The sequence below is a fragment of the Telmatherina bonti genome, assembly GCF_933228915.1.
Source record: "Telmatherina bonti genome assembly, chromosome: 3".
Classification (NCBI taxonomy): Eukaryota; Metazoa; Chordata; class Actinopteri; order Atheriniformes; family Telmatherinidae; genus Telmatherina; species Telmatherina bonti.
Genome location: NC_136621.1, coordinates 32,534,916 through 32,554,156, shown reverse-complemented (window position 1 = coordinate 32,554,156; position 19,241 = coordinate 32,534,916). Strand labels below are relative to the sequence as shown.

The window sequence follows — 19,241 nt, the reverse complement described above, 5'->3', positions numbered from 1 at the left end:
ATCCCCACATCATGACTCTGCTACCGCCATGTTTCACTGTGGGGATGCTACAAGCAGAGTTTTGCTTCAGGACTGAATAGTTCTGCTGTGGACTTAATTTTACTTGCTACGACTTCTAACAGGAAATAGGGACCTTTTATTTAACTGAACTCTTTAACATGAGTTTCTCAGACCTCTGCACAACTTATTGTTGGGACCTGTCAGGATGATTTTCTCTAGGTGTGTGTGTGCGCTGATCGGCTGCAGCAGCTGTTCCTCATTCCAGCCTGGAGGATAAGACTGTGGACTGCTCTCCAGCCACTGCCAGTTCGTCTGCTTACCAGCATACGGCCCAACCAGTTCACTCGTGTCTCTCAGTTTATCTGAAAATCTAAGATCCTGCTTGTTTTTCTGCCTTTCTGGTCCCAGCCGGCCCAGCACCTCTGCCCTCTTTAGAGATAAAGTAGATAATAAAGAACCTGGTAGAGAAGTTCATGTGTCTCTCATTTTGTGTGGAGGTCCTGCCAACTAAGCAAACCCTAACACCTAAACCTTTTGTTAAGCATATTGTGCTCAATTTGACACCCGTCTCTATGCCCACCAGTGAGTTTATTGATGTTCTGAGGTTAAAAACAGTCCCTTTTAGCCCTTGAACAGTCATTTTCAAAATGATTGCCTGCTATGATTATTAAAATATTCAACCATAAAAAAAAGTGTGAAAAAATACAATTCAGGCGTTACAGGACTAGGGGCGTCAAAACAACACAATGAGCACACAGACACACACTACTAGAGATTTTTCTCTTCAGAGAATTGTTTATTACAACACACAATTATAAATTGTGACTTTGTTGGCGTAAAACTTCTAATTTACTTTCTCTTGCTGGTTCAACACCCTTATATCAGTCTTTAGTTGTAGACTAATAATATGCCTTTAAATTGACATTTAAGTTGAGCAGAAGTTATCATTTCATGCCATGTATGTACTGATTATAAAGTCTTATTTATTTACCGCTCATTGACATTCCAACTATGTTACAAGTGGTCTTTAGTCTAAGGCCTGCATACAGTTCCTGTATGTTGTTTCTTTACATTTCGAACCGGAGGTCCCCCTTTAAAGTTTCTACATCCATCACAGAAAATAACCCAAATGTGCTTTGAGGGAATGTTTTTAAAATGTCGCATTAGGGTGTTTAGTGGTGGAGCTTCTTACTCTCTGTAAGAAATTGCGGTTCTTCTATAAACTCAAAGACTTTGAATAAAATCTGGGAAACAAAACCAAAAGATATTAAATGTGAAACCCAACATGCACCATATGCAGATTCTCTTCTGCACGTTCCAGGTGATTGATTTCAAATTGCTTACACTGTGTTGAGGCCACTGTATATGTTAATGCAATCATTTTCTCCCTGCCACCTGCAGTAACCACAGCCAAACCAGCACCAATTAAAGCTGACATCTTTAAGCTTCTCAGGTATCTGACAGGCCTGAATATATTGACGATGTATGCAGGTCATGTAGCAGGGTTTAGATCGAGGTCAAACTTCAAGCAGCATTATCAACTTCATGCTAGACATCATGAAACCTGAAACATCAGGCAAGGCAAATGCATGCAGAAGCACACTCGCATTTCCATGAAAACTTCCACGCTTCAACAAAAAATAAAAGTATGTGTGTTTGTGTATGAGTCGGTGTGTGTGTTTTTGACCTTTTAAAGCAGTGTGCTGAGGTGAGGACCCAGCAGGTGTCAATAAGAGTTGCTCCACACACCAACCTCCCGTCTCCTTTAGATCCTCGCAAGCGAATGGCAGCCTGCCATGGCCAACCACTCCTTTTAAACATGAACACACAGTACAGCATACACGCATTAATCCTCAAAGTGTATAAATCTGCTCACACTGATGTGTTAGTGCAAAAACTAACCAAAACTAACTCTCTTCAGTCAAAGTTAGAAAATATGTTTCACTGTCATTCACAGCATAACTGAGTTCACATTAGCATGTTGCTGTTTCAATAAAGTGATTTATGTGACTTTTTTTTTTTTCTTTTTTGAAGGTTGAAAACATTAACATGCCTGGAGGAATGAGTTTACATAAGGCAATGTGAATCTAAACTCTGTCTCTCCAAACTTGTACACATTCCTGCAGTAAGAACTACAATAATAAAACTTCTGCGCCTCCGGTTGCCTGTTTGACCTTTCGCTCTTGGTCTTGTGTCTGAAAACACGTGCAGTGCAGGCCACAGATTATTCCTCCTATTCAGCTCAGGCTTTAGCTGAAGAAACCTCGTAAAAAAAAAGCCCAACCTGTGCTGATATTTTCATCTTCCCTTTTGCTTCATAATGCTTAAATACTTGTTGGTTTTCCATGACATTGTAGAGTCTGTGAATTTTTTCAACAGTTGTAAAGCGCCTGTAGGAGCCATATTATAAGTCATTAATGTCTGAGAATATGCTGATGTGTGCATGCTTGATTGGCACTTGGGTGGAGGGTGTGTCACTTTGGGTATGAATGCACACGTTAGAAATAGTTGCACTCACCTGAGCGCATCGCTTGGCTTTAAGGATGCAGAAGTGAGGGTGAGCTCAGGAGTGAACTTTTTGTTGACCACAATTAGATGCTTTTTGTATAGTGACCTACTCTGCGTATTGTTTGTTCGTTGTAATTTATTTAAAGTAACAATGAAAATAAACAAACGCAAAAAGGAGAACATACATCTTAGTGCGCGTCATCAATATCTCCCGTGTTTAGCCTGCAGCAGCTGAAGAAGATAATGGCGTTGGACAGTTAGCCGCAACAGCGCCAAAATTAAATTTATTGGGGGAGGCTTCTCCTGCTTTAAAATGCTATCAGAACAGAAGATGGGTGATAAAGTGGGATGGTTCTGCCCTCATTCTCCACTAATTAGTTGATAACAGCTGAAATTTAGTCACTCGTCATTTGGATTAAAAGTCAATCTGGATTTTCTGGCATATTGGCGACCCTGTGCTCCATAAAGTACATTGTTCCATGATAACGGAGAGCGCTGCTATTTTCACTGCCTGTAAGCTGACAGAGGTACAACATTCCTAATACGTTTTATTGCCATGAAAGCTGCAGGAGTGCCAAAAGGTTGCCATATTTTGAGCAGATCTTTTAATGTTTTTCGGTTTTTAAGGATGAATGTGTTTAAAAACTAATTTGGCAGCCATCCCTGCTGGATCTTGTGAATACTTGAATTATACCCAGGAAAAGTCAGCTAACAACCTCCTCAAATCGCTTTGAGTAATTTGTTGTAAAGAGAAGAAATATTAATTGAAACCAAGGTTCTTGATTGCAAACAACAGCTCACACACACCATGAATTTGACTTTTGTTTCTTTATAATGAAGAGCTTTTGTGTCAGCCACATTATACTTTCCTAAATTCTAGTACAGCCCTAGTCTACTCAATTGGAAATTTCCTTCTTTGTAGCTTTTCCATCTGTAGGTTGTGGACTAGTATTGTGGTCATTGCCCGACTGGCTCTCTCTGTGGGCTGTTATTAATCTCCTTTGTCCCTTCCCGCTTACCTCAGAGAGTTTTCCCCTCCTATGATTCGACGCTGGCGAGTGTGTATGAGCCGCAGACCACAAATTGAGCTGACAGGATCTGACAGAGACAAAAGAAGGAACCACTGGTCGTGTATAAGTGAGAGCGTGTGGAAGGGTAATGATTGCTAAACCATACATTTCAGCTCAGATGTTGCCCTTATTAAATATTTAGACTAGTCAAAAGCATAATGGCTGAAATGAATCTTCTACAACCCAAACGTGAAGCTGAATTCGATTAGAAAGTAAATAAACTAGAGATCAGTTTCATAGTGTATGCAATGCTGGTCTTTGCACAAAACACACTGCTGAACTGGTCTTAGCTGCAAAAGTAGGTCCATGCAAGAAAAGGTAGCAACTGCACATGTGCATGTAATTGATAGCATTGTGTGAGTCAGCCCTGACGTATGACAGACAGGTTGAAGCTATAATACAGCTTTCCCATTCTAACATCTGGATGTCTATACGCTCACAGCAGTCCCACACTTTCTGCTAAACGTTTTACTGCTTGACTTTTCTTCAGTCTTTTTATTTTTTTCCCAGCTGTTTGGCTTATTGGACATACTGGCAAGGTTTGCTAAACACATTATGATTTCTGCGACGCTCCACATCAACCAAAGAAGGTTTATCTGTCTTCAGGGAAACGTTAAGCTGAACCACGCCTGACTATTTGACTGACCTTTCACCTCTTTGTTGCTGTGCAGCGATTCACCGTAGTTGCAGATGACCCCGGCGTCTTCACTGTGGCGACAGTTGTGTGTGCCGGGGATCTGTTTAATACAGTCTGCGAGTGAACGCTCCTCGCCACTGCACTTCACGTTGTCCACATGGATGGTGCCGGTCCCTTCCCCAAAGTACGCCATCACACGGGCCTTAGCGATGCCGCTGGAGAGGATGGATTGGATTATCAGTGTTGGACACAAGATAACTGATAAAAACAGTCATAGGTGGCTAAAAATGCAATAAAAATGCAGCTTTTTAAAACAAAAGTCAGAAGAGTAAGAGATGATGTCATGCAGGCTTACATATTGTTTAACATTGTCAGGCTATGATGTGTAACTTATACAACATGACATCAGCTTAACTTGTGTCTTTATCTCAACTCTGACTTTTACTTTCAATCAGCTCTGAGAGTCTGTGCTTGTGAATGTAGGCTGTAACTGATTTCAATTAAGATTGATAGATAACTGAGAGAGAGGGTTTTATGTTTCATCCCTTGTGTTTGGTGGGCGATGAGTTTTGCAACCCCAGTCATCCGATGGGAATCTCATGTCTCTTACTAAGACATCAAGTGTTGTATCAATGTACCCAATAGCTCCCTGAGCAGTACTTAGCATGCAGAGGGGAAACCTCCGAGTCATTTGGAGACTGACATCACACCTGCTTGGCGTGTTTCCGTGGCAACGCAGTTCTAACAGCTTAAAAATCAATACAGTCTTCTTTAGACACAAACTCAAGATAGTAGTGGGAACAAAGTGAGTTTTCAGAGAACCTATTTCATGCACTGTCAATAAACTATTCTGGACACTTTTTCCGTACATTGGTTATAAATATTGAAGGGAGGTGATGAAAGATTCAGGGTGGCTGAAGGGCTACAGACACAAGTGCTTTCTGGAAACATTTCCATCATGTTTTTACTGAAAGAAAACTGTCATTTTTGTAACACAGAAGCACATCGATGCTGAAATGAGAGTGTTTTTGGTTGTGTCCGAATGTCCAGTCTATTTCCTAACCCCTCATTTACTACATAGGGATAAACGATATAGCACACTACATAGTGCACTCACTATGTTGGCGATATGGACACAAAGCTGGCTATTTTCTCCTCATTGCAGACAGTGTGCATTATTAAACTATTCAACAAAACCAATTTAATCTGGAAGGCTAAAAATATTTTTTTTTCAACTTCTCAAAATTATAAAGAAAATAGGATGATTTGACAACAGACTGTTCTGGTAAGAAATGAATCAAGTCCAGAGCAATTTGTGAAAACAAAAAAAAAATCACACAAAAGTGAATTGTCTGTGATTTGTATAACAGCTTCTGGTTAAAACAAATAAAAATAATAATAATTAAAAAAAAACACAACAACAACAACAACAAAAAAACAATACAACAGGGCTAATTTATGATAAAGGTTTATCTGGAAAACTGTGTTTTGATTTGAAAATTAAACATCTGAATCTTTCTGGAAATCATGGAATCCTCCTGATTAAAGAGCAGAGGGACTCAAAGCACAAACATCAGTTCTTCTGGATCGCCTTCTTCCCCTCCAGACCTCTTATTGCCCATATTGCTCATTGAAAACTTCTACCTAAATGTAAGATCAAAAAGATAATAAATGACACACTGAACTGTTGAGCAACTTTGATTTAAGTGAGAATGAGGAAACCATTTCCTCTTTAAACAACAGAAACCAGTCTCCCCAGTTCCCAAACACAAGTGTTCTTCAAGATAATATGTTAGTTAACAAACTTCTGTGCTGACTTCTTTGAAAAATATTGGTAGCATCAAACTTCTACTAAGCAAATATTTGGGAAATCTATAGATACATTTTCTTAACAGTTGATATTATCTCTCCTCTGTTCTTAGTTAGATGCAGGATCAAAATATTCTAATAAATCATTGCATTCTATTTTTATTTGTCTTGAAAAGTAATTGTGAGACAAATAATACTAATATAGTATTTTTAGGCAATTAAGAAGTTTATTTTGACTGTAACTTTGAATATAACTCCTACATGTTTGGATCCAGCTTTGTGTGTATATATGGATATTTTTTGCTTTGTGGTCATCAGAGCAACCTATGTCTCTTTAGGGATCGGCTATGTAATAAGATGACACCGCACCCTGCATAACACAAAATGATGGTCCTAACATGACTTTTACACAACTCTAAAGCATCTCCTTCAGCTCACCCACAGTGATGCACTCCAGATGTGACTTTCATCCACACATAGAGCTTTCACAGAAGACATGCAGGGCAAGGGGGGGGCTGAGGACTCCACTAGACTAACATAATGGATCAGCAACTGAGAACACAAACCAAGGGGGTATAAATACATGGAGGAAGTAACTAGACACAGGTGAAATGAATCAGAAAATCAAACCAGGTGAGCTAATGAACAGGAAAGCACAACAGAAAACTAGACGAGAGAGAACTAGAACTAAGATACAAAACAGCAAACCATCATGACAGGTTTAGCTTATCTTGCTGAAAACAACATGCAATGCACTGAAAACAAAGTTGTTTGGATGGAAGCAGATGTTGCTCTAAAAGCCTATATATACTTTTCAGCATTAATGGTGCCTTCACACTTTTGTAAGTTGCCCATATCATAAGCTCTAATGTAAGCTCCATAGCAACTGTCCACTGATAACAAGAAGACCACAAAGAATTCAGATTTGAAATTAAACCTTGTCCAATTATTATCTACTATAATATTGAATTTCCCTGTAGTGAGTAATAAAGTATTTTTCATTTCATTTCATGTACAAATAGATTCCTACTGATTCATTGAATCTTTTGACAATATTTTAGATGGTTGGATCTCCGATGTCTTTGTGATTTAAAGTAGAGGAATACTTTTTCCACATTTTTTATAGATAAAATTTGTTGCAGATTGGTGAACTTTTGCCCATCTTTACATCGGGGAGACTCTGCCGCTCAAAAATGATCCTGTAATACAGTCATGTTATTTAACCTGTTGCCAAATAACATTAGTTGTCAAATGCTCCTCCATTTTTTATTTACAACTATTGTTTTTCCTGCCTTTTGTTACAACATTTTTAGATGTGTTGCAGCCAGTGAATTAAAAAATGAGTTCAACTTTTCCATGAAAAAGTAAAGTGTCTCAGTGGTTTAAGATCTATTAAGAATAAAATATGAGTTTGTGAAGTTTGGAAATCACTGAATTTTATTTTTATTTACATTTTGCGCAGCATAACTTTTTTTTTTTTTTTTTTGGAATTGGGGTTGTTGCTAATCCTAAAAGTTAGGACATGTGTGATGAAGTCTGAAGTAGAAACAGAAAGATTTAGAGACATAGAACAGACAAAGAAGCAGGCGGTTAAGCACAAGACAAATGCCAAGTCTAAGAGGTGGTGATGGATTTTGCAAACAGTCCAGGCAGTCTGGATTCACTTAAGTGGGTTTAATGTAAAGAGCGATCAGATTGCAAAGCCGCATTTCAAAACTAAGTTTCTCTCCACTGCCGAATCATTTTTCCAACATCCTGAGTCCAAGCAAGACACAAAAATAAAGCTAAAAAGGAAAAAGAGTGAGGCTTTGAAATGTTGCAAGTATCACAGAGAAGGGTTTTTTGATGTGCAACACACTTAATGTGTTGTAGACACTAAATGCATCTTTGGAAGCTTGAAGAGACGCTCAGTTGATGGATTGGGGTGTAAGACATCCAAATGGGCTCCTGTAGGAAACTCAAAGCTCACATTCAACTGTTTCTTTCTGATTTCTTAACAAAGTAATGTCTGAATTACATGAACAGTCAACAGTTTTAATGCAAGTACTCAACCATTTCATTCATTCCTAAAGGACAAATGTCTCTGAACCGATACTACAGACTTCTAGAAGTTCACACATTCCTAGTTTTTAGAGTAATCTTGTAACCATTCACAACAAGTAAATCAATAAGCAGCAATCTTTTTAAAGGCAGACTAATCAAAATATTCCTAACAACATGTAGACGCAGACAAAAGTAATCCCACTGAAAAATGTCTTCAGGTCCACTGGAAGTATTGTAGCTGAGGCTGCTATCTTCAGTTTCTTATGAGCTATTTTCTTGAGCTGTTTGGGTGATGGCCTTTGGACAGCCATCATCCGCTCACAGCACATGAAGTAATCGGTTCAACTTTCCCACTCTTTGATCCTCTCATTTTCTCTTTTGGCATGCTTTTGCAATAATAATCTTCAGATAAAGCTTGGCAGAGTGTGTGGCACTTTCTGTCAAGGTTTTGTGATGATATACATAGAGCTGGGTGTACTTTCTTGTGATTTATGATGTGATTGCTTCTGGAACATTTGCAAACAAAGCCTGATTTCTCTGATTCAATCAGAACAAAAATTGCGCATATTATGGCATAACTTGTTCCACTTTAGTATTTCACGCAGGCCAGACAGAGGAAAACTTGGCGCTTTATCAGTGTATCATGTTTGTCCAGCTCAAACACAGATGCTGCTCCACCTCAATCTCACTTTACTGGCCAGGGAGGAGGGGCCCAATTTTAGTCTTTGGTCTGCAAATGGTAACTTTAACAAGTTATTTTGTATGTCTTCAACCAAACGATAAATCAATACAAGATTAGGTAACAAAATGCTGTAAAAGCTCCAAACGCATGTGTCATGTGTTATCTGCTATTATTCAAATTCACACCAGTAGGATGGGGTGTGGTGTTAGCCACTTCAAATGGTTCTGTTTGCACTCCAGGAGGGTTTCAGGCTGTTGAAAGAGCCCATTCATTCACATGCAGGTGTTCATAAAAAATACCTGTAGCCCAACTGCCGGCACACCACCTCAGCGTCATGATCAGTCCATCCGTCATCACAGACCGTCCCCCACTGACCAGACAGATAGAGCTCAACACGTCCTTCCCTGGAGCTTTCTCCTCCCACAAGCCTTACTGGCAAACCTGCAGGAAACACACACTTTGGTTTGATTTACGAAGCAGAGAATCCGAGTAGACAGCAGATATTTTCACTTTACGTAGCTATGTAAAGCCCTGAAAATATTGTCGAAAGAAACCCAATAAATCCATCATTGGGGGGGGGTTTCCATGAAGAGGAAAACACAGAGCCAGATTTGCGGTGAGCTCCCATCTGCCTCAATTTAAACTGACAAAATACAGACATACAATGTTGGCAAAGATTTATTTATGTTCACTTAAACTACTTCAGACTCAGTCTGCTCCATACAGTCTATAGTCTGCTCATAGTAACAACACACACATTCCTAACAAACCCGATCCTCCAGGCTAGCACGTTGAGAGAACACAGAGGCATGTAGACACACGTTCACTAAAGAAGGAGTAGTAAAAACACCTTTCTGTTTTTGTTGGGTTTTTTTTGTTTGAATGGCTAATTTTTTTTTTTCTTTTTTTAACTGTTCACTCAGTGCAGATTATTTATTCCCATTCTCGCTTGGTTCTTCACTCACTGCTTCCCTTCACGCACTCATTCTTCATGTTGAATATTATCTCTGTGCACACAGATGCCCAAGAACACCACATAAGCTAATCTTGTCTTAGTGAACAGTGAACACTAATGACTTTTCCATGTGTTGACGTTTTCACTCTCCGTTTCCATTCTGACTTCTGGTTGCTACAGAAGAAAGAGGGTTTTTTCTCTTAACATATAGTTTAAAAACTAATGTAACTTGCGTGTTGACCAGTTGTAGACATCACACAACCCAGGTAAAACCATTAATTATTTAACGTCTTCAGCCTGAAATGACTCTTTGCGACTGTATGAAGTACGAACACGGAATCAGACACTTACTGAGTGATTTTGTGTGGGATATAAACAGTATAAGGGGGTCGGATTAAGGTGGAAGAGGTAGCTGTGGGAATGTTTACTTCTTTGCTGGTTTTCGCTGTTCATAAAATCCTTGTGCTTGTTTGCTTGATTAAAAAAACCAACAATATTCCCCCCTCACTGACAAACACACAAACACACAAACACTCAAAAGGATATTGCAGAGGCTCCTTTCAACATGCACTCCTTTCCATTAATCTGACAACATTTTACTGTTCCTGTGCATGTTCACGACATTTCTTCATTAAATTTGCAAAGGCGGTCTTTCTAGGTCATACCTTACAACATGTATGCAGCATTTTCAACATGGAACAAGTCTGAACTGAATCCCAAGCCGTGCACTTTGAGGAGTGGATTCATCTGACATTTTATTCAGCTTTTAGAGCCAAAAATCATATAATTAAATCAGACGTGCAAACTGCACTGTTCCATCATTTTGACTCTGTCACTAGCCAGACTGGAGATAACCCAGAAGATAAACCAAAGCACTGTTGAGTAATAACAACTATACCTGTTGTTATAAGTTTAGTAAAAATCTTTAACAAGCTGAAACATGTTGAAAAGCAAAACTTATCCAATCCCGGTTGGTTTTTACTGACATCTTTTGTCACGCTCTACATGAAACAGTGTCTAACTCTGTGTAAATAATAAACATTATGGATCACTGTTGGGTATGTACAAATTGAGTTGTGTAAAACATTAAAAATGACCAAACTATAACAACATTTTGCCAGATTAAAAAAAAAAAAAAGCCATTAGTATTTCTTAATGTTCTTTAATGGTTTTCCTTATAAGTCACTTTGGATAATGACTAAATGTAAATGCACATAATGCACTGAACTGTTGTTGAACCCTTTCCAATGCTTTTAACAGTGTTTACATTCTATCAATACATCATATTTTATATTTATAAGCTTGTTAACATGTTTGGTGTCCTTTCAGCTGTGTCAGCAATTTAAATAAAATAAAGAAAGAAAAACCTTGATGGAAATGCAATTAAGTTGCCACATGGGTAACACACAAACAGACATTTCACACACATGCAGCACAAACATTACATTAGTGTCTAACAGACAGTGAACCAGGCTGAGAGAAAGAGTTCAAAAGCACTGCCTGCTTTATCTGCTTTTTTATTCCTTCTCCAAAATAAACACCGACCAATCTGCCTGTGGGAGGGGGGGAATGAGGGATTTACACACACACATAAACACTCAAACACATACACAAAGTTACACACAGATTGCAATTATGACACAATTCTTACGTGGGATGTTTGTAGGACGAGTGTCCCTCAGGCTCTTGCCAAACAAGATAAGCCTCCTAAAACCTACCTAATGAAACAGCTATTTCAATCTGTATGAGCTCTCCAGACAAAGCAGTAATATCTTCCAACTTATCATCAAATGGGATATAAAAACCACACAGAAGTCTTCCAGTGACATTGAACTGACTTATCCTGACAACGTACAGGACATCCTACATCGAGACTCTTACAGTGGTGTGAAATCTGAGCCACTGCTCTGCCTCATCCATCTCCAGTTTTACCACATCTTTATTGGTGCCTGGAGGGTGTCGACGCCACGTGATTAATGATGCTGCAATTCAGGCTTTCCTAAAGGTTTCAGCAAGTATGAAAAATAGTCAGTGTGCACGTACAGAGAGGTGCCATTAGAGTGCTATTTGGTACTGTGTTAACACAACCCACTGATACCTGTTGTGATTTTGGAATTTGGTAAAGTTTTCCAGTAAGTTTATCAAATCATCGCCATTTAAAAAAAAAAAAAAAAAAAAAAAAAGCAGCCACTAACTGGGACTGGTGGTGCAACTACAGGCAATGCTTGTTGGGGTATTCACAGATTACATCGTCTGGCTCTTGGAAAATGTCGGCTTTCCTTCTTAGAGATGAGATCTAATTAGGTGCAGACTCGGTTTGGCAGAGATCATACAAACAGATTTCAGGTCAGCTTGGATTTCCATTATCTAGTTTTAAACTGAGGGGAAATTACTGACTCTCTCACCAGCTGATTTGCTGCTCCTCCTTTCCTGTAAAGCGCACATGGAGGCCCAAGTTTCTCTGGTCCTTTATTACTTTTAGTACAGCAGCTTAAAGTAAAAAAATATATTCTCATAGTTATTTTCACAAAACTGGAGATGCAAAAGGAAATTTGGCCAACATCAACTGCTTGTCTTTCCAGAGTTAACCTCCAAATGGGCCAATTGAATTTACAAAAACAAATATAGATATAAAGGCAGAACATGGTGTTAGGAAATACTGTGGTCTGGGGGAAACTCCATATAACCAGTAGAAATGATTCTAATCCACATCTAATGGAAATCATACGTGCCAATGTGGCGAGGTTAACATAGTAGTATAATCATCTCTTGAACTGAATTATAAAATTATTTCGGCTGTGGCATCCTTAAGTGATTATAACCACTGAAGAACATGTTGCTCTACAACGGGAATAAAGTATTTAAGTATTTCTGACACACACCACAATAATCAGGATTTAAGAGCATGTAAACAAATTTGGTTTCAAGCATCCAAAATATTATCTTGTTTCTGGGCAAACAAGAGAAAAGTATCATGCTATCTGAAAATTATAATCAGAACGTGGAGTGTGGGACTACCCATAGTTTAGACCGAATGTTAACAAAAGGAAACTAAAAAAAAAACAATAACAGAAACTTACCGAAAACAGTCGATGTTTACAAAGTTAAAGACTTAATTACTCAATTATGGTCTGTTTGATATCTGAAATCAGCTGAAGTGAAGGAGCATTCATTCATTCATTTTCTGAACCGCTTATTCCAATTCAGGGTCGCGGGGAAGCTGGAGCCTATCCCAGCTGGCTTTGGGTGACAGGCAGGGTACACCCTGGACAGCTCGCCAGTCCATCGCAGGGCCACACACAGAGAGACGAACAACCACACTCACACTAGGGGCAATTTAGAGTGACCAATTAACCTAACATGCATGTGTTTGGATGGTGGGAGGAAGCCAGAGTACCCGGAGAGAACCCACGCATACACGGGGAGAACATGCAAACTCCACACAGAAAGGCCACTGACCAAACCAGCCAAGGATCGAACCAGTGACCTTCTTGCTGTGAGGCCACAGTGCTAACCACTGCGCCACCGTGCAGCCCAGTGAAGTAGCAATGAAGAGAAAATAAAAGACTGTTTTTAAAACATTTACAGTAAACAATTACAATTACATTTAGATTTACAGTAAACAAAAAACAAGTACCAACTTCATGGTACCTGAATGGAGCACCAGGTTTTCTCCGACCTGCAGATGGTGCTTCTCAGAGCAGCAGATGCAGACACACAGTCAGTCCTTCACATTTTATTTCTGTTCACGGCTTTCCTGTGACTCTCGCTGATTTGATCTGTATTTAAATGTAAAATTACTTTGGAGTTTTCTTACCTTCCACATCGTACACATATGAACCAACTTCCTCCTTAAATCTTATTATTAAAATCATTAATTACGTAATAAATTTAAACAATTTATCATAGTCTTATTTTTCCTGCATTAAATGATCTAATGCAGTAAGACTGTCCTGATAGAAACCCTTCTGTATGATACTGAATCTTGTTTGAAAAAATATTGGTGTACATGATATGGTATTTTCATAAAGCGTTTTAAATACTTAAACCATTATAAACGTATCAACCCCCCTTTTGTGAAGGTAAATACTAATGTTTCTAAGTCCAGACAGTAACTGGAAATGTTCATGACTCATTGGTTAGTTTAGTTTGAACAAACCTGTATATAGTACTTTTATCTGTTACTATAAAGGTAAGTCTCAGTGAGATAAGATGCTGTCTTACTAGATGGAAAAGTGCCTCCACCCCGCTCAGGGTTGCAGATGATGTTAACGTCTTCATGGTGTGTGCAGTCATGGCGGAGCCACTCCCTCCTGTTGCACAACAATAGGCTGGGTTCCTTCCCCGTACAACACACATCGTCCAAAAGAATAGGACCTGACCCCACCCCGAAGCGTGGGACTGGAGTGATATCTAGTCCTTCAGAGAGGAGCATCTCACCTGCCCTGTAAGACACACACATACCCACACACTAAGTCACAAAGACAGTAATTAAATTTATTCTTAGTAAAAGACATAATTGTATGAGAAAGTACATGAATCTACACGTCCTGCACAGTACCTGTAACCAAGCTGCCGACATACAACTTGTGTGTTGGAGTCTGTCCAGCCGTCATCACACACTGTCCCCCACTGACCATGATAGAAGACTTCTAAACGCCCCTCGTGATTTCCTGCACCCCCGACCAACCTGGTCGTACCATCTGCAGTGAAAGACAAAGACAGACAGACAACAATGGAACCAGATGCTGATTTGGATTTTGTTAGACAGGAACTCTCTGGTTTTCAGACAAAGTTTAGTAGTAGATTTTTTTATGTAGATGTTGTGTACTTTTTTCTTTAGGTTGGGCATGTGTGTTTAATAAAGTGTTATATAAGTAAGGCTGTGATAAACTAAGCTGAGTTATAGGGATACATCTTAACAAACATGTATGTTGTCTTGTTTAGTTTTCTTTTAAATAAAAAAAAAAAAAAGATATACATATATATATATATATATATATATATATATATATATATATACATAGTCACCTCAAAATCTTATCCTTCTCTTAAATTGTTTGCTCACCTGAACAATAGTCTAGCTTCATATTAAATCCCTAAATCTAATGTATAAAAGGAGCTTTCTTATTTACTCTCTTTCTTTTGCATATACGTCATCCTGTCATAATATCAATGCAGAAATTAATCAACAAATGTTCTTTTAAGCTACATTGACATCTACAATTGTAAGATAAAAATGTAAGTTTGTCTTGTCTGTTATGCCTGAGATTTACAAGTTCAAACCGGAGGTAAAAAAAAAGATCAACCATCTGCAATAACAGTGTTCATGGTCATGAGTACGAACTTTAACATGCAAAGGTGTGGCATTTTACATAGCTTGTAAAATGCCTGTGTGAATGACACTTGCATTTTTGCCATTTTTGCATTGCTTAGCAAACCTGTTGGCCTACCTGTAAGTGGGCTGCAGGACACTCCTGCATCCTCAGAGTGCAGACAGTTGTGTTCTCCCCAAGCGTTTTTTACACACTGCTCCAAACTGAGCTCGTTGCCTGTACACCGCACCTCATCCAACCACACACGGCCTGAGCCCTTGCCAAAGTGTGCCTGGCCCCAAGCTCTTGCAACACCGCTATGAAAAAAAAAGCAAAAAAAAGCTAAAATAAACACCACCTCATATACAGAAGAATAGAAAGTCGGCTTTATAGTAGCACGAATGGAATGAAAAACAGATGTGCTGACTGGTCATGCCTGACAAATAACTGGGTATTCCACTTTTTTTCTTTTTTTTTTTAGTTTATTTCAATTATAGATCACATAAAATTGGCGTGCTACATGTCATATCTATGTCTTAGAAACGGCGTAACACTGCTGAACAAATACAAACACTGCAACTCATTTGCAGAGAATAGAGTGTTGCTAAATATGCACATTTCCATGGTGCGAGGATTCATCTTGGAACAATGAGCCTGATTCACTGTTTGACCCCCAGATGTTCTTTACTGCTCACTCTTCTCTCTGTGTGTCTGAATGGAAAGAATACTTGTCATACTTTTGGAGACAGAGGGAGAAAATGGCTTGACACCCACATTAACACGGCTTCGCTTCCTTTCTTTTGCACTGATTCCTAATTTTCTCATTCAACAGTATATTTTAATTTATGCTAATTGTTTAAGATTTATACAAAAATGATAAATAACATCACTTTATTTGTGTGTTTTTGTAAAAAAATGTCTTTTCACCTCAGGCCCAGTTGTCGACACACCACCTCTGCATCACTGTCATCCCACTGGTCATCACATATGGTGCCCCACTGTCCTGCGTGGAACACCTCGACCGTGCCCTCTGACTCCGACTGACCTCCCACGAGCCGTATAGGAAGCGTCACGACTGCTGTTGGGACTATTTTTCCATTTTGAATGACATATAAAAGGCATTTCATTGTAGTTATAGAGGTTTTTCAGACTCATCAGATTCTACACATTTATGCAAATACATCAACATATCAATCCCAGATGAAATAGTTCCCCAGATGGTTGGCCTACCTTGCTGCTGAATGCAGGTGATGGCTGCAGCCAGAGAACATTCCTGTCCATTCCAGATAGTTTTGGGACACTGAAGCAGGTCTGGTTCTTCCCCTTGACAGTGGAGTGCTATTTGATGCAGCTTGGCCATGCCTGGCCGAAACAGGGGAACCGCACGAGCACGACCTGACATACTTAAAATAATAAAAACTAACATGAGCTTCAAATTCCAGCTTAGCTCCAATATATTGGAGCATTAAGCAAAGCAGCTGTTTTCACCTGATAGCAGTAATCTGTAGCTGTCTGCTTGCTGGTGATCTATGAATGCGAGGCCACAGCAGTCCACTGTTTTATGACCAACAGCTTTCAATAACTAACCATGTGAAAGTCATTGCCAAAGATTCCAGCTGACATACGGCTGACATTTGCCCTCTCTCATTCCCACGTCAGACCTTCATTGACTCCTGTGTGCATGTGCACATACTAACATGATTGTATAGAGGCACGCATTCTCGTCGGGAGGACCTGGACTGGTGTCAGTGACAGCACGTGTAGTGCATGCATAGTGTGTCGGCCCTCTAGGGAATGCAATCCTTCTTAACTGACGACACCTGTCTTATGAACACTATTCCAATCCAATCCAATCCAGTTTATTTATAAAGCACCGTTAAAAACAACAAAGTTGACCAAAGTGCTGTACAGAAGAAACAATAAAACATACATATTTACATCATAATGGGGCATCAGCACATTGTTAATAGTAAAACAACCCTTTAAATTAGTCAAACGCCAAAGAGAAAAAATGAGTCTTCAGACAAGACTTAAAAACAAGAAGCGATTCAGCCTGTCTAATGTACAGGGGCAGCTTATTCCACAACTTGGGACCAATAACAGAAAAAGCTCGGTCACCTCTCAGTTTACGCTTCGTCTTAGGAACCACAAGCAGAAGTTGATCTGTGGACCTCAGAGAGCGTGTAGGGGAATACCTCACCAGCAGGTCTGACAGGTAGTGAGGGGCCAGACCGTTCAGGCATTTAAAAACAAATAAAAGAATCTTAAAATCAATTCTGTAACGGACAGGGAGCCAGTGAAGGGAAGACAAAATTGGTAAAACATGGTCAGACTTTCGAGATCCAGTTAAAAGACGCGCTGCAGCGTTCTGCACCAGCTGCAGCCGTGCGAGAGAGGACTGACTGATCCCACAGTACAGGGCGTTACAATAGTCAAGCCGTGTAGCTACAAAAGCATGGATCAAAATTTCAAAATCATGTCTTGAGAGTGAGGACCTTATTTTTGCAAGCTGTCTCAGGTGGAAAAAACTTGCTTTCACCACAGCACTAATTTGTTTGTCCAATTTAAGTTCCTGATCCATTTTCACACCAAGATTGCAGACAGTAGGCTTAACAAACTGTGACAAGGATCCAAGGTTAACTGAGACAGCATCACCAACACTGCTAGGTCCAAGAAGAAGAACCTCTGTTTTTTTATCATTAAAATGCAAAAAATTTATTGACATCCAAATTTTAATTTCATCAGTGCACTTTAAGAGTTCAGTGGCACTGAAGCTTTCTTGACGTTTGAGGGGAATGTAAATTTGGCTATCATCAGCATAAAGATGAAAAGACACACCAAGCCTTCGGAGAATAGACCCCAGCGGCAACAGATACAATGAAAAAAGGAGCGGACCAAGGATTGATCCTTGCGGCACGCCACAATTCAAGGGGGCCGAGGATGAAGCAAAGTCACCCAATCTCACACAAAAACTCCTATCTGCTAAGTAGGAACGGAACCACTCCAAGGCAGCCCCGTGAATGCCCACTGTGTTCTCAAGTCGGCACAGTAGGCACAGTACATATTGATATGTATGACCTGTCTGCAGGTTCCCTTGTGAGCTCTTCCAACATGACAGTATGCCATAGTGTAGAAAACCCGCATGTGTGAAACAGAAACAAGCTTGAGGAAAAGAGTAGGCTTGTAAAAGCGCAAATAGCTTAGCTCTAAAGGTATTTAAATACCTCTGGGGAATGAAGGGTTGGAATGTAAGGGTCATACTAGAAAAGTACAAAGACTTTGCAGAGAAAGGAGGAGATTGCCTGAAGTACAGTGCCGTGTTGGGAACACTCCTGACATTCACATCAAACTGCTCCGTCTGTCAGACGTCCACATACAGCTTCAGTTTGAGCATTTCTATGACAGATGGTGATTGCACTTGCGCCTGTGTTTGCACATGTATCTGAGAGGAGGAGGCCGAAAGAGCAGCGACTCCTGCACATACGAGCAACAAGTGAATGCATGTGTGCCCCTGCTCACCCCTTGCCCAGCTGTCTGCAAACCACTGCAGCGTCTTTGTCCGCGAAGTCATTGCTGCACAGAGACCCCCAAACTCCTCCCAGATGCACTTCCACTCTGCCATCCAGCTTAGAGCGGCCTCCTTGCAGACGCACTGAGCCTGTGGTGGAGAAAAAGAAACCGTAAACAATCTGCTACCAGACGTCCTATGAGCTGGACAAGAAACTAAATGAGTATTTTACTCAGTCTCCTTTTCAATTACACCATTAGAAAGCTGAGATTTTTTTTTTTTTTTTTAGATCTGAATGATGTACACATTTCCAGGCTACAAAAATAACTGTAGATTGAGTAAACACTTATTTCAGACCAGTAACAAATGGGACTGATCTTTGAAGCCACACTGTTCTCCAGTAGCAGGTGATGCTGCAACGAAAGGATCCAGTTACATAAAAAAGTGTCCAATAAAAGTCGTACAGTCAAATACTTGCTACATAACAAGTCTTATGTTGATAAAAAAAAACAATTTTAGTTTATTTTTAGGGGTTAAAAGACCAGAGAATGCAGTAGCGGGGCAGAAAAAAAGGGAGACAGTTTAGATCTTGGAGAAGAAAAAGAAGAAGAGTTTGACCCACAAAGAGAGAAGAAAATGATGACTAAAAAGGTTTGCATGCTGAAAAGTACTCAGTTTAAAACAGTTAACACATATATGGTGTTTAATCTGCTC

General features: G+C 39.6%; 1 protein-coding gene across 2 annotated transcripts in view; it reads right to left on the bottom strand.

Moving 5' to 3' along the window:
• Window positions 1-19,241, bottom strand: part of prss12 (serine protease 12) — a 28,706-nt gene that overhangs the window by 7,338 nt on the left and 2,127 nt on the right. For both annotated transcript variants that reach the window (XM_079261600.1, XM_079261601.1), the window contains exons 2-11: window positions 18,539-18,677; window positions 16,250-16,422; window positions 15,947-16,106; window positions 15,158-15,336; window positions 14,266-14,407; window positions 13,929-14,149; window positions 9,049-9,190; window positions 4,225-4,430; window positions 3,528-3,606; window positions 1,688-1,810 (exon numbers count right to left, since the gene is read on the bottom strand). In XM_079261600.1, coding sequence (XP_079117726.1) covers window positions 1,688-1,810; window positions 3,528-3,606; window positions 4,225-4,430; window positions 9,049-9,190; window positions 13,929-14,149; window positions 14,266-14,407; window positions 15,158-15,336; window positions 15,947-16,106; window positions 16,250-16,422; window positions 18,539-18,677 — 1,564 coding nt within the window. The remainder of the gene's footprint in view (window positions 1-1,687; window positions 1,811-3,527; window positions 3,607-4,224; window positions 4,431-9,048; window positions 9,191-13,928; window positions 14,150-14,265; window positions 14,408-15,157; window positions 15,337-15,946; window positions 16,107-16,249; window positions 16,423-18,538; window positions 18,678-19,241) is intronic.